The sequence below is a fragment of the Elephantulus edwardii genome, unplaced genomic scaffold, assembly GCF_000299155.1.
Source record: "Elephantulus edwardii isolate Elephantulus edwardi_28Jun2011 unplaced genomic scaffold, EleEdw1.0 scaffold00056, whole genome shotgun sequence".
NCBI lineage: Eukaryota > Metazoa > Chordata > Mammalia > Macroscelidea > Macroscelididae > Elephantulus > Elephantulus edwardii.
In genome coordinates, this window is record NW_006399806.1 from 2031970 (window position 1) to 2059450 (window position 27481).

The following is a 27481-nucleotide window of genomic DNA, read 5'->3' on the forward strand; positions in this document are numbered from 1 at the left end:
CTTTTTTGAGTTGTTCTTTCTCTGTTAAGAAATGCCTACTGTCTTCTAAACTTCATCTTTTGAATTACTGTAGTCAATATGAGCTCCTAAAGGTAGTTTTTACAGGATTTTTTAAAAATTATTAATCAAATAAAGCTTTAAAAAGAGGAATGTGAAAAAAAAAAAAGAGGAATGTGAACAACTCTTTCCTTGACTATTATGGTTAAAAGAGAAAAAGAATATGACAACTTGTGTGTATTCATTGTGAAATATTTATAACTATTTATTGCAAATGTGATGGGGACTACAGCTTCATTAATAAAATATTTCATAAGTGCCAAAATGTGATGTATTTCAAACTCACTGCCATCAAGTCAGTTCCAATACTCAGAGACCGTCCTCTGAGCATGTAATTTTGTTCCTTGGAGCTTCTGGCAAAAATTAACCACTGGAGACAGACAGCCTGCAACTCGAGACCATGAGACCAGCAGAGCAACAGTCCTAAATCTAAGAATCTGACACTGTTTGCTGACACTAGAGGCTTCCTAAATCCCACCCGTTGGCCCTACTTGGAGTTAAATGTGTATATCTCTTTACTTAGCCTAATAATAATATGTCAGAAACAATAATATTAGCAGGGTTTAGGGCTGTTATGCTTAGGGTTGCTATAAATCACAGGTGACTCAATAGCACACAACAACAACAAAAAATATAATAAATTTGTTTCTTCTGCTTTCTCAATAGAATTTGTCTTCTTGCCTACTTCAAGAGCACTGAACTAGCTCTCTTTTGTATTTTCTAATGATCTCATAAATGACTGATGATCTGGAAGTGATTGTGGCTTCTTACTCCATTATGTGCTTTAATGACGACTAAATGTGCGTATGTGTATAATTTTTTTTTCTGAGCCTTCTCTCCAATACCCCAAGAATATGTCTTCCAATTTGAATAAAAGGTATACCCACAATGTATAAATGAGTGTGTTCAAACTTGCCAGGGGTCAAGATTGGTGGAAGATCCATCAACAATCTGTGATATGCAGATGATACAACCCTGCTTGCTGAAACTGAGGAGGACCTGAAGCGCTTGCTGCTGAGAGTCAAAGACTGCAGCCTCTAATATGGATTGAGGCTCAACGTCAAGAAGACAAAGATTTTCACCACTGGACCAATTAGCAGCATCAGGATGGATGGTGAAGAGATTGAAATTGTTCACAGCTTCAGTTTGCTACGCTCCACAGTCAACACCCTCAGCACCAGTAGCCAGGAAATTAGAAGACGTATTGCCATGGGAAAGTCTACTGTTAGGGACCTCTCCAAAGTACTGAAGAGCAATGGTGTCTCTTTGGAGACTAAGGTGTGTCTGATACAGGCCATGGTCTTTGCTATCACTTGTTATGCATCAGAGAGTTGGACAATGACTAAGGAGGATAGAAGGAGAATTGATGCCTTTGAGCTGTGGTGCTGGAGAAGAGTATTGAGAATACCATGGACTGCTAGGAAAACAAACAGATTTGTCCTGGAAAGGGTTTAACCGGGATGCTCCTCAGAGGCAATGATTCTGAGGCTCTGTCTAACATACTTTGGACATGTTGCAAGGAGGGGCAGGTCCTTGGAGAGGGACATCATGCTTGGTAGGGCGGAGGGACAGCGCAGAAGGGGAAGACCTCCTATGAGGTGGATTGATTCAGTGACTGGGGTAATAGGGGTGGGTGTATCAGAGATGGTGTGATTGGCACAGGACAGAGCAGAGTTTAGGGATGTTAGAGTTAGGATGACTCATAGGGTCGCTATGAGTCGCAAGCGACTCGATGGCACATAACAACAACAACAACATACCAAAATAATTTGTTTCAACCCTGATTGCCAAGAAAGTACTAATTGCAATTATTCATTTTAAAGAAAACTTCATCAAGCATCAAAAGGTTGATATTTTTAAAAGTTTTTTTAGTAGCACTTTCTCTTTATGACAGAAGGGGCGGCCACATCGACACCCTCCTTCATACCAAAGGGTGCGAAATAGCCAGAGCCTCCACTCCACCGAGTGCCCCTAGGAACGCCCAGCTGCCCTGAGGTCAAGCAAGGAAAATGCATTAAATAAATAAACAAACTCCAAAGAGCCAAAGTGTCAACTTACGGATTGTTTTTAAAGCTTACATTTATTAGCCACCTTTGTGGTAAATAATGAATTATGAATCCTGCAGGGCAGCGTACTTAAATGACAAATGTAAAAAAATAGAGACTTGACTCTGTGCAACGATTGTTATACTCTATAGTAATTGTCTTAATTTCAAAACCTTGCAATTGCAAATCGGACCTTTATGCATTTTTCTAAGAACATCGGAAAGGGCATGTGTGGCCTGTCCCTGGCTGTTGGCCACGGTCACCACCATGCACCTCAGAAGCAGAGAGGTGTGCGTGGCCTGCTGTGTACAGATGCCCTCACTGCTTCTAGGAACGAGTCTAAATGGTCTTTGACGATTGGCCAGGATCAAGTGCTATTGCAAACAAAGCCAGTAGAATGTTTGGACTTGTTTTGAGGAATAACCGGTTGAGAAGCGAAGTGCAGTCTATACACGCAGCCAGCCACGACTTTGGAGAAGCTGTAAATAGTGACATGTTTGGTGCATGGTTTTTGAGGAGGGCTTTGTGTCAGAAAGGAGGTTGTAACCTTTCCCCCCCACAGACCTGAGAGCTGTGCCTTTTCTATGCAATATTACAGATGTCACATCAGAACCCAGATGGCTGTATTTACATGGAGGTTTTGGGCTGTAATCTAAACAATTGGACAGATGAAATGTACATGGAAATGAGCAGTCTTACTTTTGTAGTTTTTTATTATACAATAAACAGTTAAAAGATGAAAAAAAAAAAGAAAACTTCAGTCATATGGAGGTCTGTTGGTGTAGTGTATAACTTATCAGGCTGCTAGCCAGAAGGCTGATAATTTGAAGCCACCAGCTGCTCCACAGGAGAAAGATAGTGAGTCTTCTCCTATTTCCAGCCTTAGGGACTCCCACAGAGGGCTGCTATGTGTTGGAAAAACTTGATGGCAGTGAGTTTTATTTCTGGTTTGATATGGGGGTGGGGAGAAAGAGAGAGAGAGAGAGAGAGATGGAGAGAGAGAGATAGGAAGAAATAGAGAGATATGGAGAGAGAGATCAGAGAGAAATGATAGCTAGAAAGATGGATAGATGATAGATAGATGATAGATAGATAGATAGATAGATAGATAGATAGATAGATAGATAGAAGGGGGCTGGGGGGAGAGGGAAGTGCAGAACCAACTGTCTTTTCCCCCTAAGCTGTTAAAAGTGTTACATAAAAGCTAAGAAACAGAATTTTCTTTTTCTCATAATATGGCTTACCTTTCTTGGCCCTGTGCTCTTAAGCTCGAACACATCCATTGTGTAATTGACTCTACGTCCATAGTGGTCAAACTGAACATTCCCTGTAAGCCCTTGAATTCGAACCTATGGGTAAAAAAGAAAACCCACACATGGACTAATTTGATATTTTACTTATAGAAATTTTAACTTCACCTGATCAGCTAATGACAACACAATTGTGAATACCAAACTATAAGTAGGGATAACCAAATCTCTACTAAAAGCTATGCAATATTTTAGTTTTTGGGATTTCTGAAAGATTTATGCACATTTATATAATAAATTATATAATAAATGCACATTTATTATCATTCTACTTTATGTCTGAGTGCTGATATGGCTTGTTTGCATTTTTATTTTCAAAGTTCTATTTTAAATAACAGAATTCTGCCTTAACGTTTTATTTATAGCCACAGAAATATGAATGGTTTGTTTATGGTTATTTTTTGTTTAGTCTACATCTCTACTTAATGAATCAAATAGTGCTGATACTCATATGATATCCTTTGTTAATGTTAAAACTAATATTTAGGAAGTTCATAAAATAATAATACATCTGAAAAATATTAAGTTTTACTTCAAATCTTGTTTTAATCCACTTTTACTTATATTTTGAACCCCTATCATCTCATATATTTTTAAAATGTAATATTAAAATAATTTTTATTGTATTAATTATTTGAACACTAGTACTAACATAATTTTAAGTGATTAAAACAAACAAATCACTTAATTCAAGTCAGTAAGATAATTCAGAGTGCTCTTCGCATGTTTGCCAAGTAATTCTGGTTCTCCTGCATTCTTAGCTCCAGGTAGGATTATACTTTTGGAATCCCTTGTGGTTAGCTATGGCCATGTGATGCTCAGATATCAAATGAGTCAATGGGTGTGACATATGTCACTACTGAGCCAGAGCAGTGGTCAGACGTGCTGCAAACACAAAGGGGCATGGTTCAAATTCGCCAGCTGCTGGAGCAGAATGGGCAATCTCCTCTAGTGCAATTTACTACCTCTGAAAACCTACTAGAGGGTCAGCTGTACTTCAGTTCCAACTGGACTGCACACAACAACAGCAACAACAATACAAACTCTCTATTCCTCTCCCAGCATTTAAGAAGGCGAGTGCTTTCATTTTGGTCACGTAGTTACTGCAGTAAATAGAATGGTCCCTGCTTACCTAGTGTGTGCGAGGGAGAAGTACGCTTGCTTTTAAAATAATTTTATTGTGGTTAATGTGAACAACATGATTAACTAGCTTCCCACTGAATAATTTCTACACCAATCGCCAAAGAGGTACTAGTTACATTTCCCACTTAATTCTCATTCATTCCACTGTGTTGGCACTATCTTCAGTATTTTTCTCCTGTTCTCTAGGCTTCCATCTTCTCTGAACTTTTTTGCTGTTTTAGACCACTGATATTAGACTTTTACTGCAGCATAAGCTACCTTATCTTGATTATGGGCTTATATATGATATAAACATCAGTAATCACTCTATAGTCTGTTTCAAAAATGAATAATATATTAAAATGGTAATCTATCTTATTATACATTATGTTACTCTGCATTCGCCACTTATGACAATGAGATAGTTTGAGTTGATAAAGTTCTGAACTACCTGTTTGAGTGTCCTCTCCATGTCAATTCCTTGACCCCACGGAGCTGCAGGGTTTGCCAGACAGTCTCCAGCATTTCCTCTCCTTGAAATATCAATTTTTTGCCTTCTAAGATTCCGGAAAGTTTCTGCCATCACGAGGACTCCATCATAAGTCAGAGCAGAGGTGTACTGAGAAAATAAAGCAATTAGAAAAGTAAAGGTTAAAACTTACCAGGCATCCTGGATGGTTGAGGTCTTTGTGGGTTTAAAACATAAAGCATCATTCTTTCTGTTTCATTGCTGTTTAGCCCAGCTGGACTGATAGTGACCCTGTATTGACCATAGAAATACCCAATGACCATAGAAATACCCAATTTCCAAGCCTGTCAATCTTTACAGAAGCAGATGGCCTTAACCTTCTTCTACTAAACATAACACCAACCTTTTTGATTAGAGGTCGACCTGCTATCTGCTTCATGACTGGGGTCTCTAGTCTTTGAAGGACAGTTAAATTACTGATAATGAATCGATTCTTAGAGTTTGCTGGTTTGGAGTGAGTTGCACTGCTAACCCCAAACCTGGGGATCTCTGGCAGCGTGACTCCACCCGCAGCAGCATAGACAGTATCCTCCTGCTACAATTTACAGTCTCAGGACTTGAAAGACCTTGAGTCACAGACAACGTAATAGCAGTGAGTTTGAGACTCTAGTGTTAGAAATATTTATTATTGTTTCATTAAAATAAAACTTCATGTTAAATCCTACCATTCTGATTTTAAAAGAAGAAAACATTCTGGAAAAAAAAAAATTAGGTCTTCTAATAAACATTTTCCTATCAGTTAGGGTTTCAAGGAGTAGCACACTCCAAAAGCATATTTTCCATGGAAATGGAAAAAGTTTGAGAAGAAAAAAACAACCCCCAAACAACAAACAACCTTAAAAGCTAGTTCATTGTGCTGTGGAAAAGAACAGACAGTGAAAGGAAAATATTGGTGATCAATTCACCCTCTTAATATATTTTGTCCAGATAATTTTCCCTTGTCTGATACATTTGTATGTTGGGCTAATGAGTAATTAAAAGAACAAATAGGAATATAATTTCATAAAGTAGACTTGGAAGAGCCAGGTCAGACGGATTTATCCAGAATCTCTACGCTTTGTACAATATAGTCCCAATCTGCCTTATATTCTGTGACAAGGGTTGAGCCCAGAAAGGTGGTTCTAAAATGTTCAGTAAGGCTCCCTGAAATTTAATGTGTACTTAGGGACGTGGTGGCTGTATGTTTCAGTCCCCCCAGGAGAATGAATGAGCGTGGTTAGAATTACTAAGAAATAACGCTGCTTTATTCAACACATGTGTATGCATTGGTCACTGTGCTAAGCAGGAATAAATACTTAGGCTCACTGATTTGTGTTCAGGAAGGTTAAGCCATTTCTCTAAATTTCCATTATAACCTGGGCAAAAGTGAAGATGTAAAGTGTAGACCATCTGCTCTGAATAATCACCCCATGCTTCTCTTTGAGGAAAGTCTGAGGCCTCAGAAGAAAGACATTAAGGTTAGGAGAGGAAGTAAAGAAAACCAGAGGGAAGAAAATGCAATTTGTTGAAGCGTGAAAGAAAAAGTACAGGGGGTAACTTTTGGGATATCTTAATTAGAAAATTCTTCAATTACTAGGTAATGGGGTACAATTTTCTTGATACAAGGCAGAGTCTCAACTACTAAGACAAACCAAGCCATGGCCAATTCAGTAGGATTAGAATATCCTAGGTAAGAGGTTGTGCTGCTAACAGGCAGAAATGGAGTGGGTGGCTTTGAGGGAGAGAGAAGGGGAGTCTCCTCTCAAGCACTTATAGCCTTGGCAAACCACTAGAAGGTCAACTATGAGTTGGCTGACTCTATTGCAATGTGTTTGAGTTTTGAGTTAAGCACGGAGCTCTGGTACATAGTCTGTAGAGAACTGTGCTACTAAGCCAAGGGCCATTCCTCTCTTGCCGTTCAAATCCACCAGTGATTTCAAGAGAGAAAGATGTGCGATCTCTTTTTATATCATTTACAGCCTAGGAAACCCAAAGGAATGTCAGCTATAAATTGGTTCCAACTTGAAGGCAGTGTTAGAAGTAATTTTGTGCTTTGGAGATAAAAAAAAGATCTTGATTTATTGCTTTCAAATAAAGAAAAATTTGAAATTCCAATTGTAGAGAGCAAAATTAGGCAACATTATCATTAGACATGTGGTTGTGTACCAAAGAGTCAGAACCGACTGATAACTGACCCTCTGGTGGGTTTTCAGAGTCAATTAAGGGCACATTCTTCTCACACAGAGCAGCTGGTGGACTAGAACTGGGTGCCTTCAGGATGGCAGCTCAGCTTCTTGCCACGCGGTCACCATCATAAGACATAGCAGCCAGTATTTCAGGGAAAAGAAAAAAACACACAAGCATATAAATTCTAATAAAGAATCTGTGTCTTACTAATAAAGACTTTATTGAAAGATTTAAGAGGGACATGCAAATGAAAAGCTTCATGGTACATTTCTCAAGGACATTGTGAAAAGGGCTGAAGGACAGGCATCTTTGCTCAGAATTGGGTTAGGTGGTTGAAGGAAATTTAAGTTGTTAATTTAATCAAGGTGCTATCTTCAACACAAATATGCTTCCTCTTCAGCCAGAACCAACACATCTTTGAGTATAAAAAGTGTTCCTGTCAGCTAAGGAGTGAATGGCAAGAAATAAAGTGAGATTTACCAAAGGCACTAAGGAAAAGAGAAAAATGCTTTGCTAGTATATCAGGATGAAGGTTACGAAAATAAAAAATGGTGCTCCTTTCTTAAAGAGGAAGAAGAAAGCTGAGAATGTTGGTACCAAAAGGCAAACGTACTTGCTGTGTTTGTAAAAATCCATCCATTTTAATGAAACAAGTGAACTAGAAAAAAAAGAGCGGGTATCACGCAGAGCAAAGAGCAGGACACAGCCAAGCAGACATTCAGCCAGAGTGACAAGGCCCCGGAATTGGGCAGGTCAGAGAGGTGACAGATGGGAAGGGACAGCAGGTTAAATTAGTTTTACTCTCTTTTGAAAGTTTTAATTCTTTCTCCCTTGGCTTTTTATGTTCTTGTCTAGGAAGCCATTTTCTGAGGCACACAACTTTCAGGTGTATCTAAAACACCATAGATACATCTAGAAAATACTTAATAGAAAAATATTCCATTTTGTGCCAGGCTAAAACTAGACCTTGATCTAGAGTGACTAGTGCTCTGAAAGATGGAGAGAGTTCTGTTTGCAGAGTTTGTAACTGGTAAGTTGGAAAAGGGAAGAAAAATAGCACAGGGGAAAGTCAAAGGGCTTTGACAAGAAGGGCTCAGGTTCAGTATTTGCTTTTCATTGGCTCAAGAGCTGATGGAGTGTATTGTTTCAGCTAAGGGAAACACATCAGAATGAAATAAAAAGACACAAAACAATAAGGAATGTCTTCTGTAAGAGTTGTGAGGTTGAAATTGTGTGTTATCTGTGAGTTCTCCAGAAAAGGAGCTAGACATTGGCTAGGAATAATGCAACTAAAAAAAAAAAATAGAAAAAGATAGTTACCCAAGGAGTTTATAGGAGTAAACCCAAAAGAATACCACATAATCTGTAAAATCAGAAAGTTATATTTTAATATCATCAGACAGTGGGCATTCACTTCATTAGGGAATTGTGTAGGATAGTGAAGACAGTATGGTCAGCAAAAGTCCATCATCTGGGGTAGAGTGAGGGGGGATTAAAATAATTGATAAGGTCAAATAAAAATTTTATACTCAAGAAATGAAGATTTGAGACTCTCTCCTCCCAGATCTTAGAACTTTTAGGTTTGCATTTCCAAATTGTCCTTTGAAAATTTCTTGCTCTAAAACATTGGCAATGAAAGATTAGGAACTGCTTTTTGCTAATGACCTAAGGTTAACAAAAGTCTATGCTGATGCTTAATAAACATGCATTATTTATATTTTTTAAAGAAAATAATTTTATTTTCAGAAATCTACCAATTTCCTTTGCAAATATTAATAGCACTACCTGTCAGAAATGTCGTCAAGACTGTCTGCTGGGCAGTCTGCAATGTCTGTCAGAAAAACTGAGCTGTCTGACCTTGTACTATGACCTTGAAAAAAAATACATTTTATAGTCGCTTGTACCAATTTAGCCACTTACTTTACAAATCGCCTTGCAAATATAGCTATTGTCTGAATGGAAAAGTTACCTGTGTCTGTTCTTATTTGAAATATTGAGTTAAACAAAAAACTAATAGAGCTTAAAATGTCTTCTAGGAAATTTCCATGCAAAATAAGAAGAGTAAATGACATGAACTGATTTCCAACAACTCTAAAGGACATAAATTTAGAACTTATTAAGTGTTTTTGCAGTACAGTCATAGTTAAAAAATTATTGTCTCCAATGCCAAAGTAGTATCTGAATGGAAAAATTGCATACTGTAGTCCTACCTTAAAATTAAATTAAGACTACATAAAATAAAATTACCAAACAAACAACCAAATACCTTTGGTGGAGTTTCAGATCCCGGATACTCTCTTTGATCTAGTTTCTTCCAGCGATCCATTAGCTTGGTTACCATAGGTGTATTAAAATCTACCAACTGGAATCCTGTAACGTTGGCACCACCATGTATAAACCTCTCCAGGGAAATATCCTTGAAACCCTGTTTAAAAAATATGACACTATATTAAGTTTGCTTCATTAAATACACTTCAGTTCTTTAATGTTAACATAAATTAATAATCAGTATGGGAATTTTAATAGATTTCTATTAAAGTAATGGCCAGAAAGAGGTGAAATCCGATTAGGCCAATTTAGCTATTACATTCTACTACTGAAAATTCAATATATGAAACAGATTTAAGTGTTTCCAGTTCAGGTGAACTCAATTTCACATGCATTTCCCAAGTGTTTTTTGTGAACGCAAAGTTATTGCCATTGAGTTGGAATGGATTCACAATTGACACTCCAGTGGGCTTTCAGAGCCTCTAAATTGCAAAGGATGAGACTGCCCATCTTTCTCCCATGGAGTAGCTGGTGGATTTGAAGCACCTGCCTTTAAATTGATAACCTAATTCCTTATCCACTAAGCCACCTGACCTGTGAGCTAGAGGAAGAGAAAATATAAGAGACAAATATAATAGCATTAACAAGTCTGTTGAGGACATAACTGTTTTACTAGCATGACTAAAACAAACAAACAAAACAAAACAAAATAACACCCAACTAATTGCCCTTACATCAGAGCCCTCTAGTATAGATATGTAGATGTTCATATTATTTGAAGGTAACAAATATTAAGAGATGGTTCAAACCATTTTTGAGGTTTCAGTTTAATTATATCATGATCTAAAGGCAGACAAAACTGGTAATGTAATCCAGACAGGACAAAAGCTTTCATTACATCTGTTGAAAAATCCTCCTCCTAGTGCAAAATGGAGGGCACCCTGGTGGTGTAGAGAGCTCTGGTGGTTTAGTGATAAGGAGATGAATTGTCAATCCAAAGGCACATGGTTTGAATCCACCAGTTGCTCTGTGAGAGAAAGATGGACCATCTCCTCCTGTGTGATTTACTGCCTCTGAAAATCTGTTAGAGGATGAGCTGTGAGTTGGTTCAGACCCAACAGTATACCAAAAAACCAAAACAAATTAGTGACCTAGTAAGAAAAGGGTTGTGCTACCAACCCCAAAGGTAGGTGGTTCAAATTCACCAGATGCTCTGCAGAAGAAAAATGGACAACCTCCTGTGTGATTTACAGACTCTGAAAAACCACTGGAATGTAAACTGTGAGTCAAGTTTTGACTTGATGGCACATGATAACAACAAACACAGTGTAAAATGGTAATATAAGGGAATTTGTTATTGTTATGGGCCATTGAGTAGACAAGGACTCAGAAGAGAGGTAGGTAAACCTTTCTGTTATTGGTGTATAGGAAGCCAAGAAAGTGAATAAATTTCTGGGTTATGAAGGTTTCAAAAATTCTGGAAGCATGCAGTTACTTGCTATGTATCAGAAAACTGGACAATGATTAGGGATAATAGAAAGGGAATTGATGCCTTTGAGCTGTAGTGCTGGAGAAGAGTATTGAATATACCATGGTCTGCTAGGAGAACAAACAAGTTCATCTTGGAGAGGGTGAAGCCAGACTGCTCCTTGGAGTCAAGGATTCTGAAGCTTCGACTGACATACTTTGGACATGTTGCAAGGTAGGATCAGTCCTTGGAGAGAGCTTGGGAGGGTGGAGGTACAGCGCAGGAGAGGAAGACCCTTGATGAGATGGATTGATTCAGTCACTGGGATAATGGGGATAGGTGTGTCGGAGACAATAAGATTGGCAAGGGATAGAACAGGGTTTAGGGCTGTTGTACATAGGGTTGCTATGAGTTGCAGGTGATTTGATGGCACACAACAACAACAAAAACAACAACTAAGTTTATTTTGTACAAGGCTTATTTGTTCCAATAAGTATTTAAATATGCCTTTCAAAAATACATGTACACAATATAAAACATAAAACCCTTCCAAGAAGAAAGCAAAGGTATATAAAAATTATTTAATATAGTCTGCATATTGGATTGTTAACTGAAAGTTTAGTGCTTCAAATCCATCAGCCGCTCTGTGGGGAAAAGATGAGGCAATCTCCTACTGCTAAGATTTAATCCTGGTAACGTGATGATGGTCTTCAGGAGTCAGAATTTACTGAGTGGTAATGAGTTTGGATTTGAGCTAAGGTATTGCCTCAAAGAAAAGTAGACATAAACACACATATATGTTCTTAGCATCTGTAGTTGATTTATTTTATTTTTCCTATTAGTACTTAGAAAAATTCTTTGGAAAATGTGAATTATGATCAATTGTGGAGAAGAATGAAGGCAAAGTAGTGTTCTCATTTGTATTGTTGATTTTTGGTAGAAGTACAATGTATAATTGCAACTTTGCTTATTAGAGTTGGGATGAATGAAGGAACCAGGGAGATGAGGAAGACTTGGCGTTGATCATACGCTTTAATGCATGTTCAACCATGATTTTGTTCTTCTGTGTTTAATTATATTGAAATATAAAAATATTATATTCCTTGGCAATATATAGACATTACTGTCTTTGTTGTCAATGAAGAAATAAATCCATCTATTTGGCAACTAGGGAAAAGCGCTTGATGTTGGTAGGTGCCATTGAGTTGAACCTGACTCATAGCTGCCCTTTCAACAACAGATCTGAATCTTCTTCTGTTCTGACCATTCTCATGCCCTCTGACATGCCCAAGCTCATTGTTACAGTCATGTGTCAATCCATTTTGTTGAAGGTCTTCATCTATTTTTCTGATCCTCCACCTTTCTCCGTGTCATGACTTTTTCCAAGGCCTGGCCCTTTCTGATAACATGCCCCAAGTATATGAAATAAAGTTTCATGATCCCTGCTTCTAAGGAGTACCCTGGATACACTTCTAAGACAGACTTGTGTGTTTCCTTGATAATCTATGGCACATTCAATATTTTTCTCTAATACTGCAACTCAAAGGCATCATTTCTTCTTTGGTTTTTCTTATTCATTGCCCAACTTTCAGATGAATAGGGAGCAATTGTAGAGACCATGACTTGAATCAAGTGCATCTTATTTTTCTAACTGATATCCTTGTTTTTCAGTACTTCGGAGAGGTTCTTGACATCAAATGTTCCCAGTGCAATGTGTCTATCTTTTAATTTTTAACTGTTTCTTTCACGTATGTTGTTTGTGGATCCAAGTAGAATGAAATTGTTGACAACTTCAATTTTTTCTCCATCATCATGATGTTGTCCATTGATTCAGCGGTAAGGATTTTTGTTTTCTTGATGCTGAGATGTAATCCATCTCAACTTTTATCCATTGAAGTCTTTGATCTTCTACAGTTAGCGCTTCATGTTCTCATCATTTTATGTAAGTAAGATTATATCATGTACATAACACAGGTTGTTAATGAGTCTACAATTCTGATGTCACATTCTTCATTTAGAATAGGTAAGCTGGGTGTATTTCATGCCAGGAGCTGTGCAGTGTACATCACATAGAATGCAGATCAGCCTTCAAACTCAAACTCAATGCTATTCAGTCAGAATTGACTCCTGGTTGACCTTCCAGCAGGTTTTCAAGAGGCTGTAAATCACACTAGAAGCGTGAGCTTTGGGTAAGCATCACAGCTCCCTATGGACCAGGCCACAGGATAGATCCTCTTATTAAGGATGATCTAGCAAATTTTGGAAGAAGATCCAGTATTCCAATGAGATAAACTGTGTGTTGAGTTCACTTTTTAAATATCTTAGTTATAGGGTTGCTGTGAGTTGGAGTCAATCCAAAGGTACACCTCTATGTTGTATATTCCTATACAAACTTGTTTTTAATATTGTCAATCAAGGTGATACTGTGAATAAAGCCTGGACTTAGAACTTCACCACTATATATTCTGGCTTCAGGTTTCCTACATGTAAAATAAAAAAAAAAATCCTAAAGCTGTCTAACACATTTAGTTGTAATTCTGCAAATGACAGCTATTATTAATTAACTCACTCAAGAGATATTTATTCCTAGCCTATTAGGTGTCAGCTAATTTGACAGCTCATCAGTAACATTCTCATTTCATTGAGAAAGAAATCAGACACCAGAAAGCAAATCTGTGTTTGTGAAATGAGCAAAGTATTGTCCATCAATCTCCAGCTGATAAAATGTCAGCTGAACATTTGTTTGCTCTTACCAGTCTAAGGCCAACCCACAGGCTGGCAAAAAAATTCCAGTGTTTTTTAAAAGCCACATTGATTCAACATTGCATTAATTGCTAATTGATGACATTTTTATTTTCTTTCATCAGTGGCTGAAAGCAAGGCCCTGCCAAGCCTTGTTTCACAGTGTTATCACGCAGCAGCTGCAAGGCACACAGACAAGAGACGCGGCCTTCAGAAAAATCATCTCATGAAAAGTCTAATTGAAAAATCATACCCTACACTTCTATGGTTCTATCCTGATGCTAGCTTGAAGGTTAAACTAGAAGAAGAAAGGTTAAATCTGACTAAAATCCTCTTTCCCTTATGCTGTGAATGAATGGCAAGTGGCTCTGTTAATTTTAGCGATTTCTATTTAAGTACAGGAAGTACATTTCTTTTCACATATTTTCTTAATATTTTATGTTGGAAATGGATAGATTTTTAGACGGTAAGGAAGTTTCCTTGGAAACCGTTACTCAATGGCCATTTAGATTTAGTTTTTACTCAGAAAATACTGAGTATCCGAGAGTTCTGGGGCAGCTTTTCAATACAATTGAATTGGCATGATTGTTAGCTGCCATCAAGTTGATTCTGACTCGTGACTATTTATTTATGCAATGAAGGACTACTCCACAGGGTTTTAAAGGCTGTAACCTTTCAGAAGCAGATGACTCAGCCTGTCTTTGGAGACACCTCTCAGCAGGTCTGACCCATCAAACTTTAGGCTAGTTGTTCAGGGCTTAGCTATTCAAACTACTCAAAGAAATCAGTTCTTAGGTGCCACTGGATTGACTCCAACTCGCAGCAACTCTGTAACTAAGATTAAAAGCCTGTTCTACCTGCTCCATATTCATAATCTCCACTGTGATCAAGCCCATTGTTGCAGTCACTGTGTCAAGTCTCTCTTGTTGAGGGTCTTACTTTCTACTTTTCCAAATATGAGGTCTTTTTCTCAAGGACTGACACCTCTTGGCAACATGCCCAAAGATGGAGTTTCACCATACTTGCCACTAAGGATCATCAATTCTACTGCCATTAAAACAGATTAGTTTGTTCTTTTGACAGTCCATAATATAGACATCGTCGTTGTTGTCATCGTTTTGTTGGTGCTGTTGTTTATCACGGAGTCAGAACCGACCCATAGCTGACCCTCCAGCAGGTTTTCAGAGGCAGTTATTCTCACGGGAGGAGATTGTCCATCCTTCTCCCACAGAGCAGCGGGTGGTCTCAAACAGGGTGCCTTCAGGATTGCAAAGCAGCTTCTTGCCACTTGACCACCAGAGCTACTACCCTCAGGTAAATCAGTAGGTAAGTAAATAATGCCTACGAGGGTGGAGGGAGACCTGGGAAGGGGGCATTTACTTATGGAAACTGGTTCTGACAATTGTCAGTTTTCTTCCAAGGGAAGACTAACTTCCAACTTAAATTTCCTTTTAAAGTCAACCTGTAATTCACATAGCCTCTGGAGAAAAAGCAAATGTTTAATTTTAGGACCTCAGATAGTCTGATGAGTATTTACATAAATCTGCCACTATGAGTCAGAATTGACACAGAGACAATGGCTTATTTATTTATTTTTAATAATTTTATCACATCATAATATATGTATATTTCAAATATTCAGTCATCCTTTAAGTTTTATCGCAATAATGTAACATCTTTGCTGTTTTACCTGTCAGGTTGAAAGGTTGACTGAATATGTTGATAGTTCTGGCGCAGATAAGAGAGCGATCTCAGAGAGAATGAAGGGAGAAAGTTTCCCTTAATATCTTAAAAATTAAGATGTGAAGAAGCTGACTTAACACATGCATTTTGAAGTACACAAATAGGTAAGAAAGTGGAGTCTGGCATGTTTATGCAGAAATAGGAAAGATGCTGAAAGCACAAAAGAACAAATGAACCACTTCTCAAAGTTGTAAAATATTAAAAGAACTCCTTGTCCTTCAGTAAATATGGTCTGGACTTCAAAATTTGGGTACTAAACTCCAGTCACAATTCTGTTACTAAGCAAGTGCCTTGAAACAGGTAAGTTGCTTTACTCCTTAACTTGATATCTTGAAGACTTTACTTCTGAAAATTCAGGCCCAACAATTTTGCCAATGATTCTGACCCCATAGGGAAGAACGGAAATGTCCTACGGGATTCCCAACACCAATTGTCCAGTTAGAAACAGGGCACTTAAGCATTGTACCACGAGAGTTTCTCCTTTCAATCTTTACTTTGGTTTTAAACCTCGTGACTAAAGGATATTTTAAAGTCCTGTAACATTTGCAGGCACCATAGCCAATATGAACTATTTTAGAAGTCAGTACTTATGAACATCATGAAGGTAGTATAAAAAAAGGTAAGTTCATTAGCTCTTCCCTATGAATTAGAAAATTCTAGTTACTTATTGTAAATCAAAACTCAAAAGACCGTTGTTGTCGAGTTGGAGGTGACACATGGCTGATCTTCCAGTACATTTTCAGATTGTAAATCACAATGGGGGAGACTGCCCATCTCTCTCCTATGGAGATACAGGTAAATTTGAACCTCCAGAGAGGTGTCACCCATAGATGAACAGTGCCCCGCTCTATGGACTGTACCATCAGAGCTCATGTATTATATAGAATTCTGTTTATTTCATTTTTATAATGTTTGTTGCTAGTGTACAGAAACACAATATAAATTATTGTATGTTTATTTCATACCTTGTGACTGTGTTGGAGTAATTTTGTTTTTGGTTTGGGGTTTTGTTTTTTTTGTTTTCTTTAAGCCATGCAGTATTCTTTTGTCCTGTTCTCATGACTACTTCTGGGTCAATGTACATGGTTCACATAAACATAATTAAGTGTGCTAGAATTCTCATTCTTATTAATGTTATCCATAACTTGTCATGATTCACACTATCCAATGTTCTTGAGCAGGCAATAAAATACAGGAAAACATCTTCCTGATACTTTAGCCAAGACCTTCATATGACCTCAGCAGTGATAATTCTTTGTTCCATATCTTCTGCTGAGTCTACCTTGAATTTCTGGTGGTTCTCTGCATATGTTACACCAGACCATTTTGTATATATTTTATGTAAGATTTTACATGCATGTGATATTAATGATACTGTTCCATAATTTCCACATTCTGCTTGTTCACCTCTTTCTGGAACAGGCACGAATATGGATCTTTTCCAATTGGCTAGTAGGTAGCTGTCTTCCAGATTTCTTGACAGAAACAAGTGAGCATGTCTAGCACTGTATCCATTCATTAACATATGTCTGGTATTCCACCAATTCCTGGAGTCTTGTGTTTTTCTTGCAAATGCCATCAGTGAAGCTGAGTGTCTTCTTTCAGAATCATTATAAGTTCTTGATCATATGTTATCACCTAAAATAGCTGAGCATTGACCAGTTCCTTTTGGTAAAGTCATTCTGGGTGTTCCTCACTTTATCTTTTAATGCGTTCTATCCTATGAATCCTTTAATATGACAACTTGAGGCTTGAATTTGTTCTTTGGTTCTTTCAGTTTGAGAAATGGTGAGTATACATCGTTTTTTAGTTTTCTAATTCCAAGTCTTTTTGGATTTGATTACTATACTTTACAATAATCTTTACAAGTGGCCTGTTGAAATCTCACCTCTCTTATTTCATAATTTCTTTAATTAGCTTTGGTTACTCTCCATTTTGCTCTGACGATAGAGTCCACAGAGAGTTGTTCTACTAAACCAAAGGCCATGTCTGGGAGTTTGAATCCACCAGTGACTCTTTAAGAGAAAGATGAACAATCTTCTGTGTGGTTTGCAGTCTTTTCTGACATTCATTCTGGTCATTTCTTTATTTTTTTTTATTTTTAATGACGTTGTTGTTTTTTGCATGTTTGATATTCATTGTGTCATCCTGAAACATGTATGCTTTTCAGAGTTCAATGTATCAAATCTTTTCTTGATATAGTCTCTAAATTCTAATCCCTAACAAAACCAAACTTCATATGTTGGTATACAATTATTACAAATATTTAGATAACTAAATGTCTTGCCATCTTCTAGGACTATTTATGGTAACTTTCTATAAATATTATCATCTTCTGGGGTTTTTTTTTTTGCTGGTGTGTTAGTTTGTTTGTCAATATTTGTAATTCATTCCTGGCATGATACTTTGACATTTTGATGCCCTCCACACTCTACACTTATATTATTTGGAAATAAATTATGTCAAAATGCACAATTTGCTATTAAAATAATTAATCAGGATCTAATTATACAATGCTATTATGAATACAGATGTCCTATAATCAGGAGTCTCTTACATTGATTAATACTGTTGTTATTATGTTATTTGTTGTTGTCATATATGGCACTGAGTCAGAATCAACTATTGCTGACCCTGAAATGGGTTTTAGCAAATATGCAAAGAGAATTGATGCCTTTGAGCAGTGGTGCTGGAGAAGAGTATTGAATATACCATGGACTGCTAAGAGAACAAACAGGTTCATCCTAGAGAGAGTGAGACCAGGCTGCTCCTTGGAACAAGGATTCTGAGTCTTCATTTGACCTACTTCGGACATGTTGCAAGAAGGGGGCAGTCCTTGGAGAGGGATGTCATGCTTGGGAGGGTGGAGGGACAGCACAAGAGAGGAAGACCCTTGATGACATGGACTGATTCAGTGACTGGGGAAATGGGGGTAGGTATGTCAGAGACAATAAGATTGGCACTGGATAGAGCAGGGTTTAGGGCTCTTGTACATGGGGTTACTATGAGTTGCAGGTGACTTGACGGCACATAACAACAACAACAACAACAACCAGATCACATGGAAGGACATTGCTCATCTTTCTCCCGAGGATCAGATGGTGGATTCTAACCATCTGCTTTTGAGTTAGCAGTATGACTTCTCACCCCCTAGACCACCACTAGAATATCAGAACTAGAGTTAATGTAACTGGAATGTTGTTGTTGTTATGTGCCATCTAGTTGCTTTCAACTCATAGTGACCCTATATACAATAGCCCTGAAACCTGCTCTTTCCTGTGCCATCTTTACTATCTCTCACACACCTATCCTCATTACCCCAGTCACTGTATCAATCAATCTCATTGCTGGTTTCCCTCTCTTTATCAGTCCTTCCATCCAACTGGAATAAGTTATATTAATATAAAAATATTTTGTGACATATATTTAAAAATATTAAAACATCAAGCTTATGGTATCTATTTAAACTCAATAAAAAGAAAAATTCCCATCATTTTTCATGATAATCCATTAAAAGCAGTAAAGTTATATTTATTCATGAAACATAACACAATGAGATTTTTTTTCTACTGCTGCATATTAATATCTCAGATCTGCTGAGAAACTCAGTCCATTAAAGACTGATAATTCCTTTCTCTAAGTGTGATGGTCCATTTGGCACACAAAAGAGACGATAGATTTTAATTTCTTTTGTATTCTTTAGTTGCCTTTTTAAAATTCAAGATACTTGCCACAGAAACGTGTGGAGGGGAAAGGTAGAACAATAAGACAATATTCTCAGTGTGTCCAGGGACAAATCAGTTCAGATATCAAGCCCTACGCACAATTCTTCAATACCACCAATTAGGAACCAACTTATAACTGATCCTTCAGTAGGTTTTTTTAGGCTGTAAAGCACATGGGGGAGAGAGTGGCCATGGTTTTCTTCTCCACAGAGACAAAAGTGGATTCAAATGCCCAGAAAGGCTCCCTCTTTAGGTTAACAGCACAACCCCCTGCTTACTATGTCACCAGAACTCCCTTACAGGTCATTGGTATTCTAATAAAGGAAGAAAGAGCCGAAGCTCTCATTAACCATAACCGATTTGTCCTGCACTGCAAAATTCACAAGAAGTATTTTGTGAGCCTTGCCAAGAAATATAGAGGGATTCATATCTAGCTTTAAAGGAATTCCCAAAAATTCATGTTCAATGTCTGGTTCAATAACTGTCTGTATATAATATGTGAGAAAATGATATAATTAAAAAAAATAATGGATTGCTTACATTCAAATACATGCTTAAAGAGCCATTTTAATCTTGTCATTCTTAGATTTGAAGAGCATAGGCCATCAGTTTAGATTATTATTATACTACTCCAACATGTTACAATCTTTATCCATTGACTAACATTTGCCATTTAGACATAGAAAAAGTCACAGTGGCCTAGTGGCAATAAGCTACACTGCAATCCAAAAGGCACAAGGGTTTGAGGCCACCAGCCCTCCCATGGCAGCAATGTCCTCCCGTGAGATTAATTACCTCTGAAAACCCACCAGAATGTCAGCTGTGGGTTGGTTTGAACCATAGAAAAGTAAAAATTTGAATATTATTCTTTGCTTCCAATGTCATTTAGGCTGATACAAATCAGTCCTGCATTAACTATATTGAATTCTGCTTTAGAAATATGTTGTTGTTGATTGCCTTTTAGTCAAACACGACTCATAGCGACCATATGAACAAAAGACTTGAAGCCCTTAACTATCATCATTTCTCCAGGTTCATAGAGTTTCCAGAGGCATGTGGTTTAAGAAGTGGATGCCACTCCTGCTTCCAAACCTGTCTTAAACTTGGAGCTCCACCAAACACTGTCCACCATGCACAGCTGTTATGACATTTGATCCCCAGTGGCACAAAGTTCAGCTTCACAGCAAATCCAGATTACCTCAGTTCAGCAAATTGACAGAGGAGTGCTGTACGACTTAGAAGAATGTTCCTCCAAAATGAAATAACACTAGGCTCTCGGGCCCAACTGACTTTTAAATACAAGAAATATAACAATTATTTTAACTAAAGACTATTAGGTGACATTAAAATTTTAGTAAATAATTTATTTCACTATATATTGAAGCATTAGTTTAATGTATTATTAAAACAATCTTGAATATTTACGAAAAATAGAAAATAATGAGTTCTTACCAAGTTTGCAATGATATAATGGTAGCCTTTAACATGCTTTCCAACACTTACAATCTGTGAAGACATAAAAATAAGAGAAAAATCAACTTAACTTTTCTGTATGGTTATTTTAAAAAAGAACCTTAAGAACTCTATCATAAGGCTTCATGAAACAATGATGACAAAATTATATATTTCCTTTGATAAAAGTTATATATTCAAATTAGGAGAATCTTACGAGCTACCTTAAAACAAATAGTTTAAGCAAAAAATGCATTTTTATTTCAAGTGACTTATAATTTCACTATATTTTGTTCAGAAAACTAGTATTTTATCTTCTCACTGAGAATGGCAATGCTATGAGATGAAATAAGGGTATCAATGTATTTTCAAAAGAACAAATTAACCTAAGAAGTAAAAGTAGTCCCAGATTATTGAAATTCAGTGTAAGCTGTTAGGAAACTTCAATGATAAGACCCATTGTCTTTAAACACACCGTTATTTTGCAGCTACATGAAAGTTATAGCAATATTTATAATAACAAAGATAAAGAAAAAAATCAATGGGTTTTTCTTGTTAAATTAATTTTCTTTTTCTCTGGTTTGTTCTTTGAGGATGAGGGGATTGTTGGGTTGTTGAATGTTTAGAAAACTAGAAACTCAAGTATTTCAAAAGGAAATGATAAAGATTTTTTTTGAGAAATTGCAGCTTTTTAAAGCACTAGCTTTTAAACGGTTAGCCTCTGAAATGACTATAAATGTGTAACCTCACAGGTTGAAGAATCAAGGTAATGCTTTTAATTACTTCTAAGACCTCCTTGTATTCTACAGTTCACTATAATGCACTTAGATTTAACTTTTTAATTTTTATTTCCATTGTTTTAGATTTAGCATATAACCTGGCTGAGAGAATTCTTGCCTTTCAGAGGTTCTGAAAAATTCTCAGCCAACACCCTGAAAATATCCTTTCAAAGATGTTCCATGTTGGTTTCTAGCAGAGTGTTAAGTTGATATCACTGTCCTAGGACCATATTTATATTTTTGTCTTAGTTTTAGGTTTCTTTCGCAGCAATTCCAAAATGTAATCTGTTTTAAGAATAAGGTTGTGATGATAAATTCTCCATGAAAATAATTCCCGCAAAGTGTCAACACATAAAACACTTAATTGACTCTTTAAATAGAAGCAAGCTATTTTTTGACTGTCCTCTTTCACTAAAGATAGTGTTGGTCAGTTGCCTGGCTTTCTACTGGGAGTCAGAATTATAAGTCATTGCCCTAACTAAGGGTAAAATGCCTGTACCTAGACATTACAACTCCAATCAGAATACCCAATCTGACAGCCTCCTTCTGAATAATCTGCTTTTATTCTTGGTCCCTGAAGATTTGATTTATTTTCTTGAACATTCACTTGCACATGTATAATGTTTTTATAGCATGTCTTCATTTTGCTAGATTTATCTAGTCTTCATGCTAGATTTATCTAGTCTAAAAATGTCTTTCCTCAACAAACTTACTATAAGGAAGAGGGCACACAATTGGGAAATTGGGTTATAAGAAAACCCAGTAAAGAAACAGCCTTCAAAATGGTTGATTAATCTAAACCTTACTAAATTAGCGTGGGTTGAGTAGAATGGTATTGGCTGTGTGCTGTCGAGTCAGAGACCCTGCAGCAAGTCGTCAGAGGAAGTAAATCTCACAGATGGAGATTTCCCATTGTTACCGATGGAGCTGCTGCAGTTTGAGCCTCGTATTTTACTGTTGTTGCACAGGTTCTTATTACTATGATTGGTCTTAAATTCTCTGGGAATCTTAATGGTTAGAGCAAAGGGAGTTATGGTGGCCCAGTGAAAAGAAGGTCTGCTGCAATCCCAAAGACAAGAAGTTCTAATCCATCAGCTGCTCCCCAGGAGAAGGATGGGCAATTTTGTCCCATGTGATTTATAGCCTCTAAAAACCTACTAGAGGGTCAGTAAGGAGTTGGCTCTGACTTGACAGCACACAGTAACAAAAACTCATCCATGAGTCCTGTTGGCCTAGTGGTAAGGAGTTGTGCTACCAAAGGTATGAGAGTAGAATCCATCAACTTCTCCACATGAGAAAGATGGACAAGCTCCTCCCCTGTGAATCACAGCCTCTGAAAACCTCATACAGGAGTGTCAGCTATGAGTTAGGTTGATCAACTGAAAGAAAGGTATGTGATTTAAATCCACCAACTCTTCGAAGGGAGAAAGATGGGCACTCTCTGCCCATGTGATTTCAGCCTTTAAAAACCTCTTAAAGAGTCAATATGAGTCAGTTCTGACTCAAGGGTAATGAATGAATGGCTCAACTGGAGTCAGTCACCCTGTTTATTTTTTTCCCCCCTTCTCATATTTATTTTTTTTCCTTCTTTCCTATTATTTTATTCTTTTTTTAAATTTCAATCCATTCATCGTTGCATACTTTCCTCCCTGCTCATCTCTACCCTACCCCCCACTCCCTGTTCGCTTTTCTCATTAACAAGTAAAACAACAACAACAACAAAATTATTTCATTGTTATATACCTCCGCCCCACCCCCAAGTCCACTTCACTATGCAGGTTTCATTCTGGACTCTTGTCATGACAATAATACTTAATCATACATTCCTTCTAAGCAGTACTCTGCCTCATCTGTTTCAATGCAGTATACATTGTTTATCTCCTCTTAGTTTCCCCCCAAATTTGATGTCAGTCCCGCTTTACAACAGTGACACTATTCAGTATTTGTTCTTTTGTGACTGAAATATTTCACTCAGCATAATGTCCTCCAGGGTCACCCAAGTTTGTATAATATTTCTTGAGTTTCTTGTTTTTTGGACTTTTTTTTTTTTTAGAAGTAACATTGTTTATTTCACGAATCTGTTTTTCTTATCGATTAAAGGCCGGACAGATCGCGACACCCAGGCATCCTGCAAAGTAGGCGGGTCACCTTAGGGGCAACATTTACCCGCTCAAAAATTCTTCTTACATTAGCTGTGAGGATCCAGGCGTCACCTCGGATCGTTATTTTGAGTTCCTTGTTTTTCAGTGCAGCGTAGTATTACATTGTGTGAATATACCAGAGCTTCTCTATCCATTTGTTTGTTGATGGGCACTTAAGTTGTTTCCACCTCTTTGCTATTGTAAACAAAGCCACAATAAAGATGGGTGAGCATATATCTGCCTGAGTGGCAGTTCTGGTTTTTTTAGGGTACATTCCCAATAGTGGAATTGCTGGGTCAAATGGTATTTCTATTTCCAACTTCTTGAGAAAGTGCCATACTGCCCTCCATAGTTGTTGCACCATTTTACAATCCCACCAAAAGTGAATAAGGGTTCTGATTTCTCTGCAACCTTGCCAGCATTTGTTTGCTGCTCTGTTAAATTTTGCAATTCTTACTGGGATGAGATAATATTTCATTGTAGTTTTGATTTGCATCTCTCTTAGAGCTAGGGATTTTGAATATTTCTTCATGTATTTGTTAGCCATCTGAATGTCTTCTTTGGTGAAGTGTCTGTTCATATCCTGTGCCCATTTTCAGTTGGGTTACCTTTATCATGTTTTGGTGCTCGACTATTTTATAAATTCTAGATATAAGTCCCTTTTCAGATATATCATTACCGTTCCTCTTCTCATATTTTTATTGGTTTGCATACAAACCTTGTGTTTCATGCATTTATGTTGTTTTATACAATAATTAATATATTTTGTATTTAGTTATCTGTCATTAGTCTTTTAAAGCTCCCAATTGAATTTTTTCTATTGCTTCGCACCATCTGCCCACTAACCTCTGCTCTTAGCTTTTTTCATCTCCTTCTCCTTTATCCCCTTCCCCTTTTGAACATTCATACACATCTTGTTCAGTTTTCTATTATTACAATGTTGTTGTTACGTGCCTTCAAGTCTCCTGTAAATCATAGTGACCCTATGTTAAACAGCTCTGCAGCCTGCCCTGTGCTAAGCCAGTCTCACTGACTCCGACACACATACCCCTATTCTCTGAGTTAATGTGTCAATCCATCTCATCCGGGGTCTTCTGCTCCTGTGATGTCTTCCTCTAAGAATCAGTCCCTCCTGGCCATATCCCTAAAATATGTGAGATAGAGCTTCAAAATCCTAGCATCCAAGGAGAAACTTGGTTTCACCCTCTCCAAGACAGACCTATTTGCTTTCTTGGTAGTCCATGGTATGTATGTTCAAGACTCTTCTCCAGCACCAGAACTCAAAAAGTCATCAATTGTTCTTCTGTCTTCCTTAGTCATTGTCCAGCTCTTTGATGCATATTAAGTAATTGCTGTTTCCATTTTCTTGCTACTGTGAATAATGCTGCTATGAACAGAGGTCTACACATCTCTGTTCATTTATCAAGTCTGATTTCTTTGGAATATATTCCTAGCAGTGGAATGGCTAGGTCAGAAGGGATTTCTATGTTTAGCTTTTTGAGGAAATGTAAAATTGTCTTCCAGAGTAGTTGTACCATTTTACAATCTCACCTAGCAGCACATGAGAGTTCAAATCTCAGCATTCTTTCCAATATTTATTCTTCACACTGTAATTGAGTTCACAAGAGATTCCTGCTACTTGACCCCAGCAGGAATTGTTGCAACTCGGTAATCCATTAGTAATCTCTTGCTGATTTAGTACTACTTTCTCTGGTGTGATTATTTAAGCCTGTTTAAACTCTCTTTAAGCTCTATCCTGCTTTTTCCATCTCAACAGTCTCAGCTTGTGATTTCTGTATAACTGTGGTCAAGAATCTTTTTTAGTTTTCTAAAAATTCATTTTAAGGTGTAAACAGTTCTAATGTTAAAAAGATGTGGAATTTGCAGAAATTTCTGTACTAGCTATATTCTTAAAAAAGGAAAAATAATATCAGTTCTAAATTCTAATAATTTAAAGTCCTTATTCTCAAAATGTGAGAACTTACAAAATTGAAAGGGCCTATTTTATAACAGCAAAGTTATACAGTATTTTTCCTTTTGTGACTGAGCTGTTTCACTGAGCTTAATGTCTTCCAGGCTCACCCGTGTTGTGTAGTGTTGTACAAGTTCATTGACATGGGAGGTTGGGGGAAGAATAGAAAAAGAGTAGATAGATAATGAACACTGCATTGAAGTAGATAAGGGAGAAATTATCTGAAAGGAATGTATAATGAGGCATTATATATGTATATATATATATATACACATATACACACATATACAATAATCTGGAACAAGAGATGCTTTGCAAAGCAAAGTGGACTGGGTAGGAAGAAGGAAAAGGAGAGAGGAAAATTTGCAACAATTAATGAAAATAGAACCTTAAAAATCATAGTTAAAAAAACCAAAGCAACCACAACTAAGAAAAAAACTGAAAGGGCCAAAATTCTTGGCAAGGAGGGACTTAGAGTAATCAGGATGCTTCTTGGAACCAAGTGTTTCAAGGAGCAATGATCTGATTTATTTAACTAGTTGGCGATGCTAGAGATGATAATGTCTGTGCGCATGCATGTATGTGCACGCGCGCGCGTGTGTGTATATGTGTGTGTGTGTGTGTGTGTATGTGTATGTGTGAAAAACCTCTCACAACCCCTCCCCCCAAATATTCAAAACTAAAAGTGTCCTGTAAATAAAAGGTTTTAATAAAAAAATCCTGTAAACTGACAATGTGGTTTGATGTGACTTTCATTGTCTGTATGAAAGTCAGGACTACCTTGTGCAAAACAAAATAAAGGACAACTTAAAACCTGAGTAACTGACTTATATTTGAATGAAGCTCAAACGTTGTGCTTCTGTGTATTTGATATGACTCTTTTAAAACTGGAAAACAAACAGCTTGTGCTGAAAGACCTATTAATGTAAAATCGCATTCACTGTGTTTCTACAATTGTTTCAGTTGTAAGATGAAATGATAACTAGAGTGAGAACTAAGTTACAAACATTAATTGTGGCTTAGGTTACAAGCATTCATTATGACTTTTCATTAAAAATATCAATACAGAAACAGACAATTTGAAATCCCATTGTTTTACATTAAGAGAAAGGGGATATAACTGTACAAGGAATGATGATGTTTGAGTGTCTGCTTATTAGAGCAGACCCATTCAATGGGTTAGAAAAGACACACAAGAGAAATTACTCACACAATTTCAAAAAAGCCTATCTTCACTAAGGAAGAAGAGTAATTGTTTGAATTACTTTTTCTGTTTAGATTTTAGGAAACAAACCATTGTTTACAATTATTTACTGTGCCAGACAAATAACCCAACATAAAACAACCTGAAATAATTCAGTTCTAACATTATTGCTGAGCAACAGATCTGAATCCTGTTCTATCCTGCACCATCCTCATAATCTCTGACACACTCAACACCATTGCTGCAGTCACTGTATCAATCCACCTGGTTAAGGGTTTTCCTTTCATTGGCCATCCTTCTACCTTTCCAAGCATGATATCCGCTGTAAGAAATAACATCTCTTAGCCGCATGCCCAAAGTATGAGAGAGCTTTATCATTATCTTTGCCTCCATGGAGCACTCTGGCTGCACTCTTCTCCAAGACACATCTGTTTCTTCTTTTGATAGTTTATGGGATATTTAGTACTCTTCTCTAAGAAAGGCATCAATTTTTCTTTGGCCATTCCTTGTTCATTGTTCAACTCTCAGAAGCATAGCAAGTGATTGCAAAGACTATGGTCTGGGTCAGGCACACATTTATTTGCAAACTAACATCAAAGCTCCTCAATGACTTGGACGGGTCCCTGAATTCAGACTCTTTAAGTGTAGTATGTCTCCTGATCTCTGATTCTAACACTGTTGTTGTTGTTGTGTGCCATCGAGTCACCTGCAACTCATAGTGACCATATGCACAATAGCCCTAAACTCTGCTCTATCCT

The 27481-nt window shown here is 37.2% G+C and overlaps 1 protein-coding gene across 4 annotated transcripts in view; it reads right to left on the minus strand.

The window, feature by feature from the left end:
* The window catches only part of GRIA4 (glutamate receptor, ionotropic, AMPA 4), a 584876-nt gene that overhangs the window by 92173 nt on the left and 465222 nt on the right, over nt 1-27481 (minus strand). For all 4 annotated transcript variants that reach the window (XM_006887293.1, XM_006887295.1, XM_006887294.1 and 1 more), the window contains 4 exons: nt 20628-20681; nt 9496-9654; nt 4986-5153; nt 3347-3451 (listed from right to left, as the gene is read on the minus strand). In XM_006887293.1, the coding sequence (XP_006887355.1) occupies nt 3347-3451; nt 4986-5153; nt 9496-9654; nt 20628-20681 (486 nt within the window). The remainder of the gene's footprint in view (nt 1-3346; nt 3452-4985; nt 5154-9495; nt 9655-20627; nt 20682-27481) is intronic.